Here is a 21,022-nt window from a genome sequence, read left to right as displayed (position 1 = left end):
ATTTAAAGCACTTTTGAACAGCCATATTACAGTGATGAATTAATGTAAAGCTGCGACCGGTTCGGAAAGTAGATCTACCAAGAAGAACCGGAGTTGAAACTCAGTAGTTACTTTTTTCCACCATTTTAGATGCTTTGAGTATAGCAGTAAACTACAATTAAATTTTTAAATATTTTGTCTAGAAATCAACAAATACTAAGTGCATGCTTTTTTATCTTTAATTATTTAATCTTGTATTGAGCCTGCCTTATTTATCAATGTTTTTTGACATGAGCTTTAATTTTTTTAATAGGTATCATCAATTATAATAACATATATATAACTAATAATAAAACTATACTAGCCATGTACCCGATGAGATATCCTATTAGGAACATTCATCAGAAACATTACTCAATATTGCCCTCATACATGATGTATTTTCAAAAATGCTTTGATGATGTATTTCAAAAAACGACTTTACATGATGTATTTCAAAAAACGACTTTACCTTGTAAGCATATCCCTAAGCATCGATTTCTAGGTACTTCTTATATAAAAAGTTGCGATCTTCCAAACAAACATTCATCCGAAATTTCACCACCTTGGTGATGAATTTTAAAAAAAGCTATAATGTTTGTCTTTTACTCGCACACAAAAAACTAAACATCTATCTCCACATTTCTAATGTTTAAATATTACGAACTTCTATGTATGCAAACATTCATCCCCATTTTCACTCTCTTTAGTGATGAATTTTCAAAGAACTTTACAACTGGCTTTAACTTATCAAAATAAGTCTATATACGGATTTCCATATATCTAACATCAGAAATAAAGAATTTCTATACAAAAATTCATCCCTCTCCATTTTAACCATCTAAATGTGATGAATAGGGAAGGAGAGGAATATGAAAAATCCTTCCTTAAAGCTCACTTACGTTTTATATAGAATTTAATTTTTTTTCTTTTGAATGCCGTCGAACAATAAATTTGTGGAATAAAATTAAGATATGCTTTGTAGTCAAAGTAAATTATTGAGATAAAGTAATAGAAAGACTTAATTCTAAAACAAAAAAAACTGCCTCGAGGAAAAATATCCTTTCCCTTTTTTGATGAAAAACTACATTCATCATAATAAATACGTCCTTTAAGGATTAACTTTTTTTAATATGTTTACATACTTATCTATGAAAAATCTTAATGCACAGGTACTTTATTATCTGCGTAAAATAATTCTACTATTATAAACTTCTACGTCCCACTAACGACATCTACTGAAAATTCGAATTATTAGAAGGAGATTATTTTCTTACTTTATCGGACTCAAATGTTACTACACTTAATATTTAATAATAATTAACATCAAAATAATACATTTCCTTTTTTTTAATTAAAATATTTAATATTCAGATTCGATTCGATAATATACCAGTTACATGTTTTGCTTATATTAAAATATTTCAAAACTAAACGTGTACACTAGGCCTTAACCAAACAAACAGCTGAATGCGATGTGTCGTTATGTCGTATTCATACCAGCCCTAACGACTAACGTCCTACTCAGTCAGTTTAACATCAACTTGTTGCACCTACTTTCAAAAAGTTAATATTTTACCTGTTTATGTGAGAAAGTGAACATGTTATCTAATTAGCATGTTAAAGCATTGGCGTTTAAACTGTGTTATCTAATTTACCGTTACAATCGGTACAGGGAAGCGGAATGTGTGTTGTTTTCGATAGCAAAATTCGTTACAACTTCGATGCACCTGCAGTGCATTATGCAGATACGTCGGGCGTTAATTAACGCACGATCCAACAATGTATTGAGTTGAGTGCATTGTTACTATGACACGACTAAGCGAATAATTTAAGTAAAATCAGTTACGCTAACTACGTGGAACTGTGTGTATCATGATAAACTAAAAAATAAACTACCTGACAGACCGAAGAGTCATCAGATCACAAAATGACTCATAAGTGAGAAGCAGTATACATTTTTTGTTTAGTTTTTGTGGAATGTTGCCTCTTTCAATGAGTATAGCTCAAAGTATGCGAGGCACTTGGCGGGAATAGTTGTAAATAAGTGTCTTCTCTTAAAATGTTCGTAGTTTATTTGGAATAGTGCAATGGCTCAAAGTTCAGTGGATTCAGATAGACTATCTTCGGCTGGTATTTCTACTCATAGTTCAGGAACAGCAGGGACAGTTGGAGGATCTGTAGTTGGTGTAAGAGTTGGTGATCCAAACCACAAGAGAGAAGATGAGGATGATTATAATTTGGGTCCATTACCTCCAATGTGGGAAAAAGCATTCACCCCATCAGGAGAAAGATATTTCATAGAGTAAGTAACATTTATAAAACAATAGCATAGTATTAAAAGTGAAATTCACATAATCTTGGTAATAAATCAATTAATTAATTCGAAATTACCAATTCAATCAGTAGAAAATCTGTTAGCAATGAAGCTTGCTAATGATGTTAAACAGAACACATTGAAGACGTAATGGGAACATCAAACCACATATTTTAAAGAGATCTAAAAATAGATATATTGTTCTTAGGAAAAGTTTAGTTTCAGTACAAAAGTTGTTGTATTCACAACTTTTAAAGAAGTGAATTTTTAGTGTTTCTTTAAAAGGTGGTGAAATTTAAGTAAAAAATGTTTTTATGCTATGGAAAGAAGAGTAACAAAAGGTGGTATTAAAATTTACCTTAAATTGGATATAACCTTTTTGATCAACATTTTTTTTTACATAGTAATAACATGTATTTAAAAAAAAAAAAACACCAGTTTTTTAATTTCTTTGTCAAGGTGACATTCTATTATATACTTTTTTTATTAATTAGAATATAAAAACAGGTTTTATTTAGACAAGTATCGAAACATCAGGAATCTGAATCTTTTAAGATGCAGAATATTTGTAATGCTAATTTCAATGAGTTTTCTATTTTACCGCAGCATAGGTAATTTCTTGTTCAATAACTTGGTATATATATTTCTATGATTTAACTTTATTTAATATTTGTATTAAGACCCATCAAAATCATTTTACATAAATATTGCACCTGTGTATTTAAATCAATTGATTTGGAATTATAAGGAAATACCTTTACATCATTTAATTCAATAGCACAAAAAAGTTATATAGAATATATACAAAAGAGAAACATAAAAAGTACATAAAGACATACATCAAGCAATCTGGGTCATTTAGCCTTTTAATACATTGTAGAGGATTGAATTATAAATTGAAGGTTGGTTGGCTTTACCCTGACCCCGTAAGTCATCAATTATATACATAGTTGTTGTATTTGTTCTCAATTTTTTTTTCTAAGTTAAAATGAAAATGTATATATTTGTTATGCTTATTTGTTCCCTACAAATTAAAATTGTAATGTCTTTAAAACGGTAGACTTTTTGTGTAGAAAACGTAAGTGATTTGACAATATTATTAAATACTTTGTTCTCTTAATAGTTATAATAACATAGTTTTCAAATAAGGCTTTGTAAAAAGAGTCAAATAAAAGTCACTTACTGTAATATTTGATAACTATCTTCTACTAACTAACTAACTTCTGGTCCAATTCTGTTTATTATAATTAACAATAATTAGATTCCATGTGTGTCTTATGAGTTTTTTTACTAAGTAAATTGAACCTTAAAATTATAAATGCTAAAGTGAGTTTATTTGTTATGCTTCCACATCTTAACTACTCAACCAAATATGAAATTTTGTATACACATTGTTAGGATACCTAACGTCTGCTCAATAGAAACAAATCTGCTCAATGAATAATTTATAATGTTTTCAATTCTAGCTACAATACAGGGACATCACATTGGCTGGATCCAAGACTAGCGAGAGTTAGAAAGCATTCTCTCGGTGAATGTGGTGAAGATGAATTGCCATATGGATGGGAACGGGTCACAGATGAACGGTATGGCTCTTACTATGTGGACCACATCAATAGGCGCACTCAATACGAGAATCCTGTTCTACAGGCTCGTAGACTCAGAGGTAAGTTATATTTATATCTCAGTAATAAATTATTTATGACTAAATTGCCATCACAAATATTATTAATGCTAATATATGAAATATATTAATGACCTAGCAGTTATTACAAGCCTAGTAATGCTATAATTTGTTTTAATTTTGACAAAATTTCTTTAAGTATTCAATTAAATTAAATAATATTTAGTTTAATTGAATATCAAGGTATTTTTTTTAGAGAAAATTCAATCTTTGAGTTATGATATAACAAATTAATTATCTATTAATGTTTTGTTTATTATTTCATTATCATTATTATTTCCGTATTTTAGCTGAAAAAATGGCTGCAGAAAACGGCAATAATAATCAAGTGAACGGTCCTCCCACCACTGGAGAGCTGAGAGGCGAGAGATTCACTTTAAATCTAACTAAAGGCCCACAGGTAATATTATAAACAAAATTCATATAATGAGTAAACGATATAAGTAGAACTATTTCGAATATAACAATATTTATTCTTCCTTTTGGAATTGTCGAACCATAAAAATTCTCAAGTAAATATATATTAACGTAATATTGGTTAAATACTTAATTTCGGTTATTATTAAATATTATTTTATTTAATTAATTTATAATATTTTTAGGGTTTGGGATTCACTTTGATTGGAGCTGAAGGAATACCGGAGACAGAAGGATATTTGCAAATCCGCAGTATAGTACCTCATAGTCCGGCCTGGATCGATGGTGAGTTCACTCATTGTGTTTAAAAACAAAATACGTTGTAATATCCCATGTGTCGTGTGTTGAGTCATTCCTGTTCCTGATTGCTTTGTTTATGTTAAATTTTCTATCCTGTCGGGAATAAAGAGTGCATCTGTGTTTGCGCACAGGCTTGGTGTACTTTAAAATCCCCTGCAAAATTGACTATTCTTTCCTATTTTCCTTCAGAGTGGTTGATGTAATGAGTTAGGATGAGGACTCACGAAAACGAACGATGTGACAGAAACCTATCAGGAGGATATAATGCTTGTTATTATCCAATAAAGCTATTTTCGGCTGATATCTTCATGTTCAAACCACTAGGCCATCGAGGCCCTCTCCTTGGCAGAGATAAATCTACGGGCTACTATTGTATGCTGAATGTCTCACAATATTTTTTCTCTCGTGATTTAGGCGCTCTTCGCCCTGGCGATGTTGTGGTGGGGGTGGGGCAGAGGGCCGTTCGAGGCTTGTCGCACGCGCAGGTCGCTCAGATCTTCCAATCCATTACACCAGGCACTGAAGTCACTTTACATCTTGTGCGAGGTAAGAATTTTATTTGAATTATCTTATGTTTTGTTCATCAAATACACATAAATAAATATCGCTAAATTTCTTACTTGATAACACTAAGTAATCATATTTTATATAATTATTTTTCTTAACAAGGAACAACTACTTAAGCTAATATATATTTAATTATATTATGGCCAATATTTCTTGTGCCGTTAAGATTTCTAATAGTGGGATAAATTACATTTGATAACAAACAAACATAAATTTTTTTTTATTTAATAATAATATAATATGTTTCCGTTCCAGGCTATCCTCTCTCTTTCGACTCGGAAGACCCGAACACGCGCGTGCTGAGCACTCTGGCGGTGGACGCGACGACGCCCGCCACCCCCGACGCCGTGGCCATGCAGCAACTCACGAGAGCCTTGCGGACTAGGTTAGTCTTGAAATAATGCCAACGGGTGAAACGACACCCGAACAATAATTAATCAACCTGAAACTTATACTCATTTTTGTACATTACTTATCAAAATAGTGGATAAAAAGAAAATATTTTTGATTATTAATTGAACATGTGCAGGTGAATAAACCCTTTTTTATAACTTTTTTTTATAAATCTCTGATGACTTCTATCACTGCCCCTGAGTGAATGCAATAGCAATATATATATATGCATACACTAGTGACAGAGACAAACTATGTTTAAATATTACCCTCTCCAGGCCCAGTTTTAATATTTTTCAAACTTACAGATTCAACCTTGACTCACCCAATCACGTTGACACATCACAAGGTCGAGATGAAACAGATAACTCCCCTGACACTCCTCATAGCCCCAATCAACGGAGACTAATGTCGAGATCATTTGATCTAGATGAAATAGGAACGACCAATGAAAACAAGGTGCCTCCGAGGTGCCCATCTGCAGACCATCTACTTTCTTTAGCTAGCGGTAAGATATTAAAAAAGTCAAAGGATTTATATATTAAATTGTTGCTACCTGTAGATAAAAAAATATTTTAAGTAATAATTATACATGGAGTACAGTTCGCATGTGTATTCCACAAGTTCAAAAAGTTGATTGGGAAAAGCATGATTAAAAAAAATTGAATATCTACATAATATTTCCAACTATGAAATTACTATTGCCACAGATCATCCACATCGCAACAATAATGGTATTGCAAGTGAGCCGGGTCGGGAGCTCGTCCTCACATTACGCAGAGGCGCTGCGGGATTTGGCTTCACCATAGCAGACAGTGTACACGGACAGAAAGTCAAAAAGGTAATATATCGTTCGGGAAATCGATTATTCGATTATAATAAGCAATATGACGACAAGATTTTAATTGAATCATTTTTTTTAAATCATGTAATAAAGAAATATTAGTACACATACAGATAACATTATCTGTGCGTGCCTCCAAGCTTGTTATATCAAACTGGCCAAAGAGGTTATGCGTTTGACATATTTTATGCTTTTGTACATGAATATATTTTTATTTAATGGAACTACACCTCAATATCCAGGTCTTAGATCGTAGTCGATGCGCTGGGCTGCGGGAGGGCGACCTTCTGTTGCAAATTGGAGAAACAGATGTTAGACATGCGCCCCACCAACACGTCGTACAAGTAAGTTCATATTTAAATATAATATGTGTACTCGTCTCAAACCAAATATTTGATCATTTTCGTCATGCATTTTCTCTTCTGTTGTTAGTTATAAATACTGTTAGTTCTGTGTAAACATCGTTCGGCCGGGATTTTTCGACTCGGTTACAATAGACAGAAGACGGGAGGTGTGGGTTCCGACGTAGCTCTAAAGGGGGATGCATTAATGAATTTAAAATTAAAATGTAACCGAGACGTACACGTACGATGAGCCGTCCGGTCTCTTGCAGGTGCTGAAGGAGTGCCCCGCGCTGTCGGAGAGCACGCTGCGCGTGTGGCGCCGCAGCGCGCGCGCGCCGCGCAGCCGCTCCGCCACGCGCGCCGCGACCGGTGAGTCGCGCCAGGCGGTGCCGCTGGCAGTGCTTTCTAGCTTTTTATATTATCTCTATTTGATCTTTTTCGACAAAAAATTGTGCCAATTAGATATATATTTCGAGCATTATGAAATAAATTGACCAAATAAAATTCACTTTTTTTTTCTCTGACGATATTATCACGTCCGCACGTTTCGCATAACATTTACAAAAGATAACATTTTACATTGCCTAAACATATCAAAAAAGTTTAAGTATAACATGCCTTTATTCGAATGAATTTCGATTATGTAGAGAATTTATCTATTCAAAGGAATTTCGAATAACTAAACTTCCTGCATATATTTAAAAAAAATGCATAAATGTTCTCTAATAAAGGAGATTAATAAAATGTTTCAGTGACTACAAACAACAATATGCAGTTGGGTCGAAGTAAAACTCCAACGGCTGAGCAGCTGAGGTCTGCGCCCATACGTACGCCGGATAACGAGCTCCGAGAGAGACAGAACGGAATGAATTCAGGTAAATATAACATATGTTTATTGCATTCGCCAGATCAAACATTTATAGATTGCTACATGTTATTATTTACGTCATGTATCTGATCTAGACTCATTATTAATATAATAATTTTGAATGTAGATATAGACATATAAAAGTTTCTTCAAATCATCGTGAGCGTCGTACTTAGCCTTTTTTTAGAGGCATCTCATTTTGTTTTTCGCCTCACCAGTAGTATTAAATAATATCTTTGTAGCAAACTTCGTACAACTTATTTTTTTGCGGCCACAAATTATAAATAATCATTTAATTCCATGCTAATATGAAATTACCTCTAAGAGATTAAATGCGTGTGAATCACAAAAGTGATTTGCGAGTGTTTAATGCTCTAATATTTTACATAGGACTATACAGCTACTACTAGCCTAGATTAGCCTTGCGTTCCAGTTACTCTCTAAATATTATAGAAAGTTTTAATATCATAATTTTACATATTTGCTATCTTACATCTCATTCATAATATCACCATCTCAGTGGAAGCAACATATGCGGTTCCCGAAGCGAAAAACCGCGAAACTCGTGAAAGTATAATGGAAAGGCGACGCAGAAGCAGCACTCCCGGAGCGAGGCTCACCCTACCCGTGGTCACGCACTGGAACGACAACCAGGACAACCAATGGCAGCAACAGCCCTGGCTAGACAACTCCAACAATGTCAGGAACTGGGCTGAGACTCAGAAATGGGATGAAACGGGCCAGAAATGGGATGGAAATAATACAGAATATATTGGTAGGATCGAAGGTCCGAGCAATGGTTGGGAGCGAGGGGAAAGGTGGAATAACAACTGGGGGGAAGTCCCCACTCCCACCGTGCACGTTGATATGAATGCCGCATACTGGAGAGGGAACGCCAGTGTCGCGGATAGTAGCGATAATGGAGGTAACTAAACTGTAGAATATATATTTGATTACACAAAATAATTCTTACAAAAATTACTTATCTATTAGAAGGAAGTTACATACGAAAACAAACATAATAAATATCAATAATTATTTACAGGTTTTCCAGAAGATGGTATGCTTCATTCTCCAAGTACCGCGGCTGTCGGTGGACTATCTAGACAATCGCCTTCGACCAGCAGAAACAGACCGCATTCGCCCTCTAATTCGAACGGTGATCATAAACTTTATTTGTTGACATGTCTATTCAAGCTCTCTCTTTATTAAGATCTGGAAATAGTATTATTATAATTTTATTAAAATAATTTTGTATGCCTTCCCATGACAAATATATATATTTTATTGGTTTATGATAATGTAGAACAATCCCTAATTGTTCAAGGTCGCATGAGAAGTCACTCGCCGTCAAACAACAGCGCCTCAGAGCGTCTCCTCGCCAATTCTCCCTCGACACGTCTGCAGAGTCAGTCGCCTTCCAATAACTCATCCAACAGCCGGATAAAAGGATCGCCGCTTAGGTAACTATTACAGGACTTTTGATCAAAAGTGTAACTATATTTAATTTATATAAAATGTCATCAAAAGACATTATGAGATGTTAATGTTTTCGTTATGTATTATATGTACTATACATTATTATATATTCTAAAATATAAATAATAAATATATATAATACTTTATGTAATTTAAGCTGTCCGATGACGTGTAAACCAATAACTATCGTTATTTATGCCAAGTAAGTTTTAGAATTGTATCTTTAATGTGTGGTCTATTGATATACAGTATTCAATATAATAAGCATTTTGTACGAATTAAGCTATATATGTTTTAGTTCAAAATGAATTGTAATTTGTAACCATTCAAGTATTTAAGGAATCAAAATATTATCATAATTAAATTATCCCAATTACACGCGTTTTGTTGATGTTATTGAAGAATGTTCGGTATTGTACCGTTTCTTATCATCAAGGGCGCGTTGAAATCGTGTCCCTGTTTGTTGATGGGATCCATCTTCAAAGATGAAACGTCGATCCACATGCTGAAACATTTTTTTATCTATGAACTTGCTAAACATATGACCCATGTTGTAGTTAATAAGTATTTTTCTTAAATGCTAATCGTTGTCTGTGTGTATGATTTTCCTAGGATATATTAATTGTTCCCTGTTTATGAACCCTATTGTAAAAAACATTAAAATTTTCCAAAATTAATTTCATTTTTACAAAATATTTTTTCCAATATATCAAATGAAAAACTAAATATGCCACGAATATTTTCTTGGAATTAGTTTCTTTAGCGTCATTTACAGGAAGTTGTTGCTCGTTTATCTCTGGTCGAAGTTTATCTATTGCAATTATTAAAAATTACTGGTAGTGAATGCCTAGATGGCACCAAGACTACTTTTTTGTACAGTTGAGTAATAAAATTTACTACCGCACATAATTTCCTTAGATTGCGCTCCCCAACGCGCTCTCCGTGCTACGCGGAAGAAACGCAGAACGCTCTGTATGTCGCCAACTACCCGCAGGTATTTTTATCTTTAATTTTTATCTTGTAATTTACATATAGCATAATAATATTAGGTCTGATGATCAATACGTCTTAATCTATACGATATAAATGCAAAAGTAACTCCGTCTGTCTGTTACGCTTTCACGTTCAACCACTGAATCGAATTTGATGAAATTTGTTATAAAGCTAGTTTGAACTTCAAAGAAGTACATAGGCTATTTTATTACACCTTACAGCTTAGGACCTACCCTTGTATGTAAACACAAATAAAGTAAGATTTATTAATAATTAACTTTAATGTTATTCATCTTTGGATATTCTATTCCTACTTGTGCATCGCTCTGTGAAAACCTAAGTTTTACTAGGTGGTTGCGCTTTTTTCTCATCTGGATAGGCACCGCCCACTGATAACATAGTCCACCGCCAAACAATAATAGTCAGTATTGTTGTATTTCGGTTGAAAGGGGGAGTGAGCTAGTAACGACAGACAAATATAACATCTTAGTTCCTAAGGTTGTTGGTGTTGTATGGAATGCTTAATACTTCTTAAGTCATTTTTTCATATTCAGGTAGAAGCAGGTGGCGCGACAGATCCGGAAGCAGACGTGTTAGTAAGGTTGGCAAGAGGATCAGCTGGCTTCGGGTTCCGTATCGTGGGGGGCACAGAGGACGGCAGTCGGGTCGCCGTGGGATATGTCGTGCCGGGTTAGTCAGCAATTAGTATTAAGATTTCTATATTCCACTCCTTCAATATAATAATGTTAATAACAATGTTCTTTATCGTATACGATAACAAATACAATTGTTAGAGTATTTCGTGTTATATTAATTCACACCGTCGCCCACCCCAGGCGGGCCGGCCGACGGGCTGCTCCGGCCGGGCGACCTGCTGACGTCGGTGGACGGCATCCCGCTGGCCGGCGCCACGCACGCGCTGGCCGTGGCCTACGTGTGCGAGGCCGCCGCCCGCGGACACGTGAGTACCATCCAGCAACAAGCACTCACTTCACGGCACTTAACTTGTCGCATGCAATTTATTATGTACTCGAATATTCTCAGAAATAATAGTAGTTTAAACATTCCATGTAATTAATTTTACATGTGCGATTTTTTTGATTATTGTGTGATATTCTGCTAGATGTGTATCCATTTACTTGTACTGAAGCAGTGCTTGAATATCCTTATGATGATGGAATAAGCTCCTAGGATATTTGTTTATTGGTTATAGATAGATATATATCTTATTATATAATAAGACCTGTATCTAGAAGCAGGTTATTGTCGGGCTTCTGGTTTACTTTTTTAAATTTTTTTCAGGTAACACTCGGTGTGAGACACAACAGAGCTGACATTCAGCCGCTCGGACTGCCGACCATACCGGCGCCTCACGCGCACCAACCGCTGCTCGCGTAAGACTATTTTAACTTCATGGTTTTATTAACATGACTCAGCCATGTTATATACCGAAACTACTATGTAAATATGCATGAAATCTGGTTAATAATTTCTGTAATTAAATGTTATGGTACGTCAAACTCATAATTCATAATATCTATTCACCATCAACCAATAATCAATAAATAATAATTACTATATAATACTTAAATTAATCATAAAACAAATAAATAAAGAAATAAATTATTATGTGCTTAAACAATATTTTAGTAAAAATTAAATTAGTATTGTATAAGAAAGTACATTTTAAGTAACCTATTGTGTTGCAAGGTAGTAAAATATTGTTTACCACACAATACTTTTTTACCCGAATTCGATATTTATTGCATATAAAATTTTATTTAATTGATTTCATTGTAAATAATTAACGGGTTAAATCATTAAAATTATAATTAATTACAAAAATCATCATTTCAATTAACTCAATTAATATGATCAGTTACATCTTTACGTTATCAATTTTATCGTGTAAATGTAAACAACACGCGCCAAGTATAAAATACAGACAGACTATAATCAAACTAAAAATATACCTTATAACGGTATACTTACGAGCACTTTTCCCGTGACAACTTATGGTGACTGCAACTGGACTGTTGGTTAGAATCAGTAAGGCAAGTGTAAAGTTCCTTCCACACTGCTTTCGAATTGCACCACAAATAAATGGAAAACGGATGTCATATTATAATGTATATCATAAAATCTTAAATGTTACAAGGATTCTTGCAACGTCATTTTAATTTTTTTATTGAAAAATAAATTACAATATAAAGGTAAATATTTTAAAAAGCTTAATGCTTATTAGAGCAGAAGGCAGCGCTGATGTTGCGTGGAGCAAGTATAAGCGTTTAGACATCGTCTTAAAGAAAAAAGTGTTGCCATACCGACTACCGTACGTAGTAGGACGTACACCACCTGAGCAGGGATGCCCAGGCTGCCCTCCGAATTCTGGGGGGGGCAATTTTGCGCTCGCCACTGTTCGGGGCAAGCGGAGCAGGCATCATAAGGCAACCCCTACCACCCTCACTGTGGACTTCTGCAACATAAGGGGACTCAACTCGAACTTGAACGCCGTCCACTTTCACCTTGAGACGGCGAAGCCGGCCTTGCTCTTTCTTACCGAGACTCAGATATCTTCTCCTGCCGATACGACTTTTCTTTCCTACCCCGGGTATAAATTGGAACATTCCTTTGTACCACGAGCTGGGGTGTGCGTTTACGTCAGAGATGATATCTGCTCTCGACGCCTCGGCAGTCTTGAAGGACAGGACCTATCAATTATCTGGCTGCGTGTAGATTGTGACGACCATCCGCGAATCTACGCTTGCCTTTATAGGTCCCATAGCGGTAATGCCGAAACCGACCGACTGGTTGAGCACGTCCAAATGGCTACAGATTCCGTACTGCAGCAGATCCCATCCGCAGAGATCGTGGTTCTTGGTGATTTTAATGCCCACCATGCCGAATGGCTTGGATCACGTACTACTGATCATGCGGGTAGATCTGTTCTCGACTTCGCTTTAGCATATGATTTGACACAACTGGTCACCTCGCCAACGCGAATACCGGACGTGGAGGATCATACACCTTCCCTGTTGGACCTTCTGCTGACTTCTCATCCGGATAGCTATCAGGTTATCGTCGATCCCCCTCTGGGCTCGTCGGACCACTGTCTCGTTCGGAGTACAGTTCCGGTTATGCGGTACTCACGTCCTCGTTTCATGGGCTGCCGCCGCGTGTGGCACTACAAGTCAGCGGATTGGGATGGGATGCGGTCCTTCTTTGCCTCCTACCCATGGGGGCAGGTTTGTTTCTCGCTGGATGATCCGAGCATTATTGCCGACTCTGTTGCCGATGTGGTGCTTCAGGGTATGGAACTGTTCATTCCGTTTTCTGCGGTGCCCATCGGTGGCAAGTCCCAGCCCTGGTTTGGTCGTTTCTGCAAAACGGCCTCACGCCGAAAATGGGAACGTTACCATGACTGGGCTAACGCATCAGCGTCTCGTGATGTAAAGACCAGCGCATTCAGAAAGGAATATAACTCTGCCTCTAGGTCCTTCAAAAATGTGATTGCTAAGGCGAAGACGGAGTACATTGGCAGAATTGGCGAGAGACTGGTGCGTCTCCCTTCAGGAACACGTGCGTTCTGGTCTCTCGCTAAAGCTGTTCTTGGGAATTTCTGTCAGCCTTCTTTTCCATCTCTGCACAAGGACGGTGAGTCATTGGCCCATACCGCGAAAGAGAAAGCTGATCTTTTAGGCTCTCTCTTCGCGTCGAATTCGACCCTGGATGACCAAGGAAATTCACCACCAACAATACCGCGATGTGATACCACGATGCCGGAGGTTAAATTCCGGCAAAGTGCAGTTCGTAAAGCACTTTTTTCCTTGGACATTCATAAGTCGAGTGGACCCGATGGCATCCCTCCAATCGTGCTACGGACATGTGCTCCCGAGTTGGCACCGGTCTTAACGCGTCTTTTCCGGCAATCTTACGCATTAGGCGTCGTCCCGATCTCCTGGAAGACTGCTTTAGTGCATCCGATTCCCAAAAAGGGTAACCGCTCAGACCCGTCCAATTATAGGCCTATAGCCATCACCCCCTTGTTCTCCAAGGTAATGGAGTCCATTGTAAACTGTCAGCTCCTGTGGTATCTAGAGGAGTACCAGCTGATTAGTGACCGCCAGTACGGTTTCCGTCGAGGTCGCTCAGCCGGTGATCTTCTAGTTTACCTTACTCATAAATGGGCGGAAGCAGTTGAGAGCAAGGGGGAGGCATTAGCAGCCAGTCTGGACATAGCGAAGGCCTTCGATCGCGTATGGCACAAAGCGCTTCTTTCGAAGCTTCCTTCCTATGGGCTTCCCGGGAAATTATGCAGTTGGATTACCAGCTTTTTGGCAGATCGGAGCATCAAGGTCGTTGTCGACGGTGCATGCTCCGACCAAAAATTCGTCAACGCTGGTGTTCCACAAGGCTGCGTTCTGTCACCCACTCTGTTTCTTCTGCATATCAATGACTTGTTGCAAATCAGGAACATTCACTGCTATGCAGACGACAGTACCGTTGACACCTCATACACCGGCCGTGCTAATATTTCTCGGGAAAACGTCGAAGAAAACCGGAACAAACTTGTGTCTGAAATCGAGTCTTCGTTAAACGAAGTCTCGAACTGGGGCCGGCTAAACCTAGTCCATTTCAACCCCAAAAAGACGCAAGTTTGCGCGTTAACCGCTAAAAAAACACCATTCGTCGTATCTCCACGATTCGAGAACATTCCGTTAGCCGCCACAGCTAGTATCGGAATACTTGGCGTTGATGTTTCGAGCCTCGTTCAGTTCCGCGGTCAACTGGAAGGCAAAGCCAAATTGGCATCAAAAAAGCTTGGTGTGCTCAGCAAGGCAAGACAGTATTTCACGTCGGCCCATCGCCTAAGACTATACAAGGCGCAAATTCGGCCTCACATGGAGTACTGCTCTCACCTCTGGGCGGGTGCTCCCCAGTACCAGCTCCTTCCATTTGACCGTATCCAACGTAGAGCAGCTCGAATTATCGACGATCAAGCCCTTTCTGATCTGCTCGATCCTTTGGCGTTGCGTAGAGATGTTGGATCACTCTGCATCTTCTACCGAATTTTCCACGGGGAGTGTTCCGAGGAATTGTTTGGATTAATCCCGGCAGCTGAATTCCATCTTCGGACATCTCGACAAAATTCTAAATTTCACCCACACCACTTAGATGTCCGTAAATCCACAACAGCGCGATTTTTAAGGCATTTTCTGCCTCGCACAACCACTCTGTGGAACCAGCTTTCGCCGGCGGTTTTTCCGAACCGATACGACTTGGGAACCTTCAAGAAAAGAGCGTACTTATTTCTTAAAGGCCGGCAACGCACCTGTAACCCCCCTGGTGTTGCAGATGTCCATGGGCGGTGGTAGTCGCTTTCCATCAGGTGAGCCTCCAGCTCGTTTGCCCCCTATACCATAAAAAAAAAAAAAAAAAAAAAAAAAAAAAAAAAAAAAAAAAAAAAAAAAAAAAAAAAAAAAAAAAAAAAAAAAATACTATGATTCTAGAATAATCTAAAGTGATGTCTAGTAGAACTACAGTGTCAAAGGTCCCAGTAGATCGGTATAGCTGTAAGTGTAACTCGTGACCTCGCAGGACGGAACCGCTGCACCACGTGTCGCCGGCCTCCTACAACATACTGCACCCGGCGCCGATGTACCCGCCCGCCGCGCATATGTCAATGTTCGTTGCATTTTCAATCTTATGTATATACTATTTAGGTTCATTTTCTAATTTTACATTTGCATGATTTTCTTTTGTAACACATTTCATATTGATAATAAAACTAACGAATTGTCAGTTTGGGTGCCAAGGGTTCTATGTTTGACGTGGTTTTGGTTATTTTATAAATTCGAAATATTTTGTGTACATACTTTAATATAGATAAGTTTAAATATATTTTTCTTATTTATTACATTTTAGTAAGTTATATATAAATAAATCTTATGTATCTTGTCCGTATGTTGTATGCTATGTCCATCGTTCCATTAATCGATTTTTATTAGGTATGGTGTTCAGTACGACACAAACACAGGATGGTCTCCGACTCCTTATGACGTGACAGTCACAAGAAACGAGGGAGAAGGATTCGGTTTCGTTGTTATTTCATCTACCAACAAAGCCACTAGTACCATAGGTGAGTTCATATTAAGAAATGTAATTATATCAAAATACGAGAAATCGTAGTTTTTTGCATTATGCCAATCTTAAAATAAGTATGTATTTGTATATTTTTGGTAATATAGGGCATATGCACATTCTGCGCCCTATTCCATAACGTCGGCTAATTCCAGTAATTTTAAAGGAGAAGAGAAGAGACGTTTCTCTTCACGCTCACTCGGCCATATATTTTTGGTGGAGGTGCGTGTCTGAGGCACCGCTCGTGTTGCAGGCCAGCTGATCGCCAACTCGCCGGCGGCGCGCTGCGGGCGGCTGCACGTGGGCGACACCATCGTGGCCATCAACGGGCAGCCCGTGCGCAGCCTGCCGCACCCCGACGTGGTCGCGCTCATCAAGCGCTCGGGCGCCGCCGTCACGCTCACCGTCACCCCGCCCGACCCGCGCCACGACTGAGCCCCACTGAGCCCCACTCGCGGTAACACCACGCGATCATTTGTAAATTAATTAGTTTTGATTATTCATTGAGATATTAATTTACTATACTATACTTGTATAGCATTTATTTATTTAAGTTTGTTTATAAATAATATAAGTGACATTACATTTTATTATTACTCCTATTCCAGATACATGCAAAATAATCTCAAAATGAATCTACTTAGACTTCCAAACAAAAATGAAAATCTCATTCCTCAATGAAGCGATGTGTTTTACAGGTATTTGAATAATTACTATAAGCCTAGATTACTAGAAGTATTGAATCTATAGCTTTAATTTAATATCAAATTACTATTTTAAGTATTATCTTAGTTGTAGTTATAAATTTAGATATAGATAGATTATTATTAAAAATATAATTACATTTTTTTTGTAGTACTTAGTGCCTCTTCTTCCGAATAGTTGCCGTCCAAATTTTTAGCCCTTAATACCATTAAAATACACAAACATACACTGTTATTCACTTTCGTTTTATGATTAGGACAAAACAAGCGAAATCACATTTGATTATTAAAACACATTTTGCTCAATGTTTTGTATAAACTTAGATATTAGTTATATGTGACCTCTACCTTATGTGTAATCTATTTTCTAAATAGATTTTTGACGTTCTGTAAATATATTTTATGAAACATGTTCAAATAATTCTATGATCCCACAATGTTATAGGGTATGGATTTTGGATAATATTTTTAATAATGAACATTTTAGGGTTTTAATGGTTGTTAAATGTACTTTTGCAATAATAATAAAATGTTAATTTTAATGATGAAATAACAAAACAGGACCAGAAACAGATGATTGTTAAGATTTAATTGGAATATAAAAAATATTAATATCTGTAATGATATGAAGTTAATTGAATTATTCAATTATAAATTTTCTATATAATTATTATATATATTTTAGGAAGTAAATAAATTGGAAATTTGTAATTTGTTACTATGACTGACAGAAATTAAATAAGTCTTTAATGGTGTTGTAGTTTTCGTTAGGTGATGTGGTACCACCGAAAGGAGTGTAATTTAGATAATTTAATCTGTTATTTAAGAGTAAAACAGTAAGTGCCTTCATGTGACTGTCTTGCCTTAATCCAATTGTTGTAAAATGTATGAAACCCTCTTGTATATAACGCCCAAAGATTGTCTTATTATGTAATCGCTTAAAGTACATTCCAATGGCAGGAGAAGTAATGATATACAAACCTTATATTTACCAATATTATAAAATTTGCTTATAGATCTGCTATATTATGTACTACATTCATTTATTGATCTTATCAAATCTTTATTGATAATACAGCACTATTCCAATCAACTACACTACTGTAATTATATCCACTTTAATTTTACTTCCATAACTTCGGTATTAACTTTGTGGACAGCATTAACCTTCGAAATGCATTTTTTCAAGAAAAAAATATGAATACGATCGATTATTTGAGGTGTCATCCAGTTATGTCTCTTCGCTTCAAGTTTTATTTGTCATTACTTCTCTCGCCATTGGAATCCGCTGTAGATAAATATACTCGTCGATAAATTCCAATGTTTCGGAAGTGTGTTATATTGTAATATGTTTCGAATGATGCTGAATAGAATAAAGTTGGGATTGGGCGTTAAAAAGCAAATTTACTCAGTAAATACATATATTTTTATAACCATTAAAATTTAGTTTTATTAAGATCTCTACACCATATCTAACTTCTTTACACCATATCTAACTTCTTTACACCATACCTAACTTCTTTTCAAAACCAATAATTATACAAACTGCAATACTTATTGCCTATCAACAGAACTCAAATTTCGTTTTTAATTTGGTAATATACACATGTCTAAACACTAATGAAAATAACTTACACCTAAAATCTATATAATTTATTTGGCTTAAAAGATTTTCGCAAATCTGAGTGGTGATTCAGAGGTGCCTGGTGCTCTAGCGACCTCCATTATCCAATCAGTGTAGGAGTCGATCCTGGTGAAGACGTCCGGGTAGTCGTCGCTGCTGCAGTTCTTGTAGACGGAGGAGAGTCCCAGCAACACGGAGTTGTACACCATTGGTGCGCCAGAGTCGCCGCCGCAGATGCCCTTGCCTGGAGCACTTGCGCAGATCACAGCTAAAAAGAAAATAATTAATGAATATTACATCATCAATTGGAAGCCTCTTAGTTTTACACAAACTTTAATTAAAAAAAAAAGCATATTAAGAAATATTTAATAAAGGACTAATTATTTTTATATTCACCATCAGTGATGGAAACGTCTTCATTCTCAAAAATCTTCTGACAGTCCGCTAAGGGTAGTTTGTTGAGTGAAATGGTCTTAAGCGTTTGCAGTTGAGACGAAGGGTCCTCCTAAAATATCTTAAAATAATTTCTTCTAAATCGAAAGCTATATAAAAGTAAGGAGTATGTATTTATGAAAAGACCAACTTACAGTTTCAAATCCCCAGCTGACGATTTTAGTTGATAGGTGATCTGGAATGTATGTTCCCGCGGGTGGTATGAACAACATGTTAATGGTATCGCTCATCCTCAGTGGTTCTATTAATCTCGCAACAGCGATGTCACGGGCTCGTGGAGTCTCGACATAATCGGGGTGCTTGATCACATCGTGAATGTCTACTAAAACACCACCTTCCATGCTATTCGTGGAACCGGCGCGTATGCGCATGTTTTTAAGTTCAGCGCCTCTGTGAAAATAATATTGGTCCTTCAAGCCGGATATTCATAAATACCAAATAACACTAACATTACTTATTAACTTTTAAAATAAAGAAATCATAAATGTTAAGATGACATCGATCAATTAATTATCAATGCACAGTCGCAATTATCACATACATTAATCGGTGAATTACTTTTAGGGTTTGTTTTGTAAATTGCATAATTGCCTTATCGGCTCTGATGTAAGATAAAAGTGATAATATCTGTACAATTTTGATAGATTGCTTTTATTTTAAATTCATGTATTGGTTTGAGATGTAATGTCTTACATGATTAGCTATGCCGTTAAACAATAAAAAAATCTTGAACTTTTTTTAATATTGAGTGGTTTGCCGAATTCAAACATTTTGAAAATCTTACGACTTTTAAAAGTTAATAAAATACCATGAGTTACTTTATAGATAACCGGATTTTAAGAAAAAAAAAAAACTTTTTTTTTATCTATTATGCATACTTACGTAAAACAAAAAGCTGTAGTTAGAATATGATATGAGGAAATAATGGAACCAACACATCTTTGGATGTAGATATCGGGCTTTGGGTAGTGGTAGATGAAAGCAGAAATGTACGGGAACTGTTCAATAGTGGTAGGAGTACCACCGACGATTCGGCTCTCAGGTACTGCCGATGCTGTAAGAATACATTTGAATATATATTTTTACCTTTATTCAACAAAATGTACTAATCTACATGTAATTAACATTACTAACATTTACTTTAAAAAAATGTAACAAATGGCACCAAAAAGGTATCTGTATGTTTCAAAAGAATTATGCCTTTTTTAATTATTGTATTTTCATACTTTCTTTTTTTTCAGTTATGAATTTGATGACAAACAAAATATTTATCTTAATTATTATCTTTGGGAACTTACCAGTATAGAATAGTGCAAAGGCCAAGCAAATAATTTTGGCGCCCATGCTGACTACGATGAACTACCTGTGTGGCTGTATCAAGACAGCTTTAAAAACGAAAATAGCGTTTATATATTGTTTTAGCTGGACTAAAAATTCGGTACAATCGCCAATTTATGAGGATTATACATGGTGTTTATATTCAGTATTATCTCGATATTATAATTATACCATCGGTTACTGGATATTTTATTATAATACAAGAAAAATTAAATAAACTTTATCTAATAATCCATTAAAATATGTTGTTTACTGATTGATTTTCGTTTTGGCAATCCTTATTCTCTATGTATGTTTATTTTCAGATACATTTTATTTCTTTCCTTTCTTTATAAGCCTAATGATAAACGATCTTTTGATTTATTTTTACATCTTGACCATAAATATTTTTAGTATAAATAAGATTGAAGGCGTAATATAGAACTCGAAAAAGTCATGATTTTGCAACAACCTGTATATCAATACAAAAAGCTTACAAAGATAACTGGTACTGCCAATCATGCACGTACACTTTATCTAATTAAATAACACTTATTTC

At 36.1% G+C, this 21,022-nt stretch overlaps 2 protein-coding genes across 4 annotated transcripts; one reads left to right on the top strand and one right to left on the bottom strand.

Moving 5' to 3' along the window:
• The first annotated feature begins 1,543 nt into the window (after positions 1–1,543).
• LOC125073686 (membrane-associated guanylate kinase, WW and PDZ domain-containing protein 1) lies at positions 1,544–18,519 on the top strand. Of its 2 annotated transcripts, XM_047684646.1 has the most exons (22): positions 1,544–2,323; positions 3,802–4,001; positions 4,310–4,419; positions 4,622–4,721; positions 5,151–5,282; positions 5,559–5,688; positions 6,005–6,204; positions 6,407–6,537; positions 6,783–6,884; positions 7,154–7,253; positions 7,637–7,759; positions 8,273–8,677; positions 8,798–8,911; positions 9,080–9,215; positions 10,150–10,225; positions 10,779–10,914; positions 11,061–11,185; positions 11,527–11,618; positions 15,823–15,909; positions 16,233–16,363; positions 16,619–16,822; positions 16,974–18,518. In XM_047684646.1, exons 1-21 carry the CDS (start codon positions 2,109–2,111, stop codon positions 16,798–16,800), a joined length of 3,027 nt encoding a protein of 1,008 aa, XP_047540602.1. In that variant the 5' UTR covers positions 1,544–2,108; the 3' UTR covers positions 16,801–16,822; positions 16,974–18,518. The 2 variants fall into 2 exon arrangements, with proteins under 2 accessions (XP_047540602.1, XP_047540603.1); XM_047684647.1 differs by lacking the exon at positions 15,823–15,909 and having other exon boundaries at positions 16,974–18,519.
• LOC125073687 (trypsin delta-like) lies at positions 18,274–20,553 on the bottom strand. Of its 2 annotated transcripts, XM_047684649.1 has the most exons (6): positions 20,445–20,553; positions 20,029–20,200; positions 19,281–19,536; positions 19,090–19,198; positions 18,705–18,961; positions 18,274–18,357 (listed from the first exon to the last, which is right to left on the bottom strand). In XM_047684649.1, exons 1-5 carry the CDS (start codon positions 20,488–20,490, stop codon positions 18,732–18,734), a joined length of 813 nt encoding a protein of 270 aa, XP_047540605.1. In that variant the 5' UTR covers positions 20,491–20,553; the 3' UTR covers positions 18,274–18,357; positions 18,705–18,731. The 2 variants fall into 2 exon arrangements, with proteins under 2 accessions (XP_047540605.1, XP_047540604.1); XM_047684648.1 differs by lacking the exon at positions 18,274–18,357 and having other exon boundaries at positions 18,556–18,961.
• Between the last annotated feature and the right edge of the window lie 469 nt (positions 20,554–21,022).

The sequence above is a fragment of the Vanessa atalanta genome, chromosome 25 (genome assembly GCF_905147765.1).
Source record: "Vanessa atalanta chromosome 25, ilVanAtal1.2, whole genome shotgun sequence".
Lineage (NCBI taxonomy): Eukaryota > Metazoa > Arthropoda > Insecta > Lepidoptera > Nymphalidae > Vanessa > Vanessa atalanta.
Note: the sequence above shows the minus strand (reverse complement) of the source record. Positions and strands in the feature narration are given on the sequence as shown.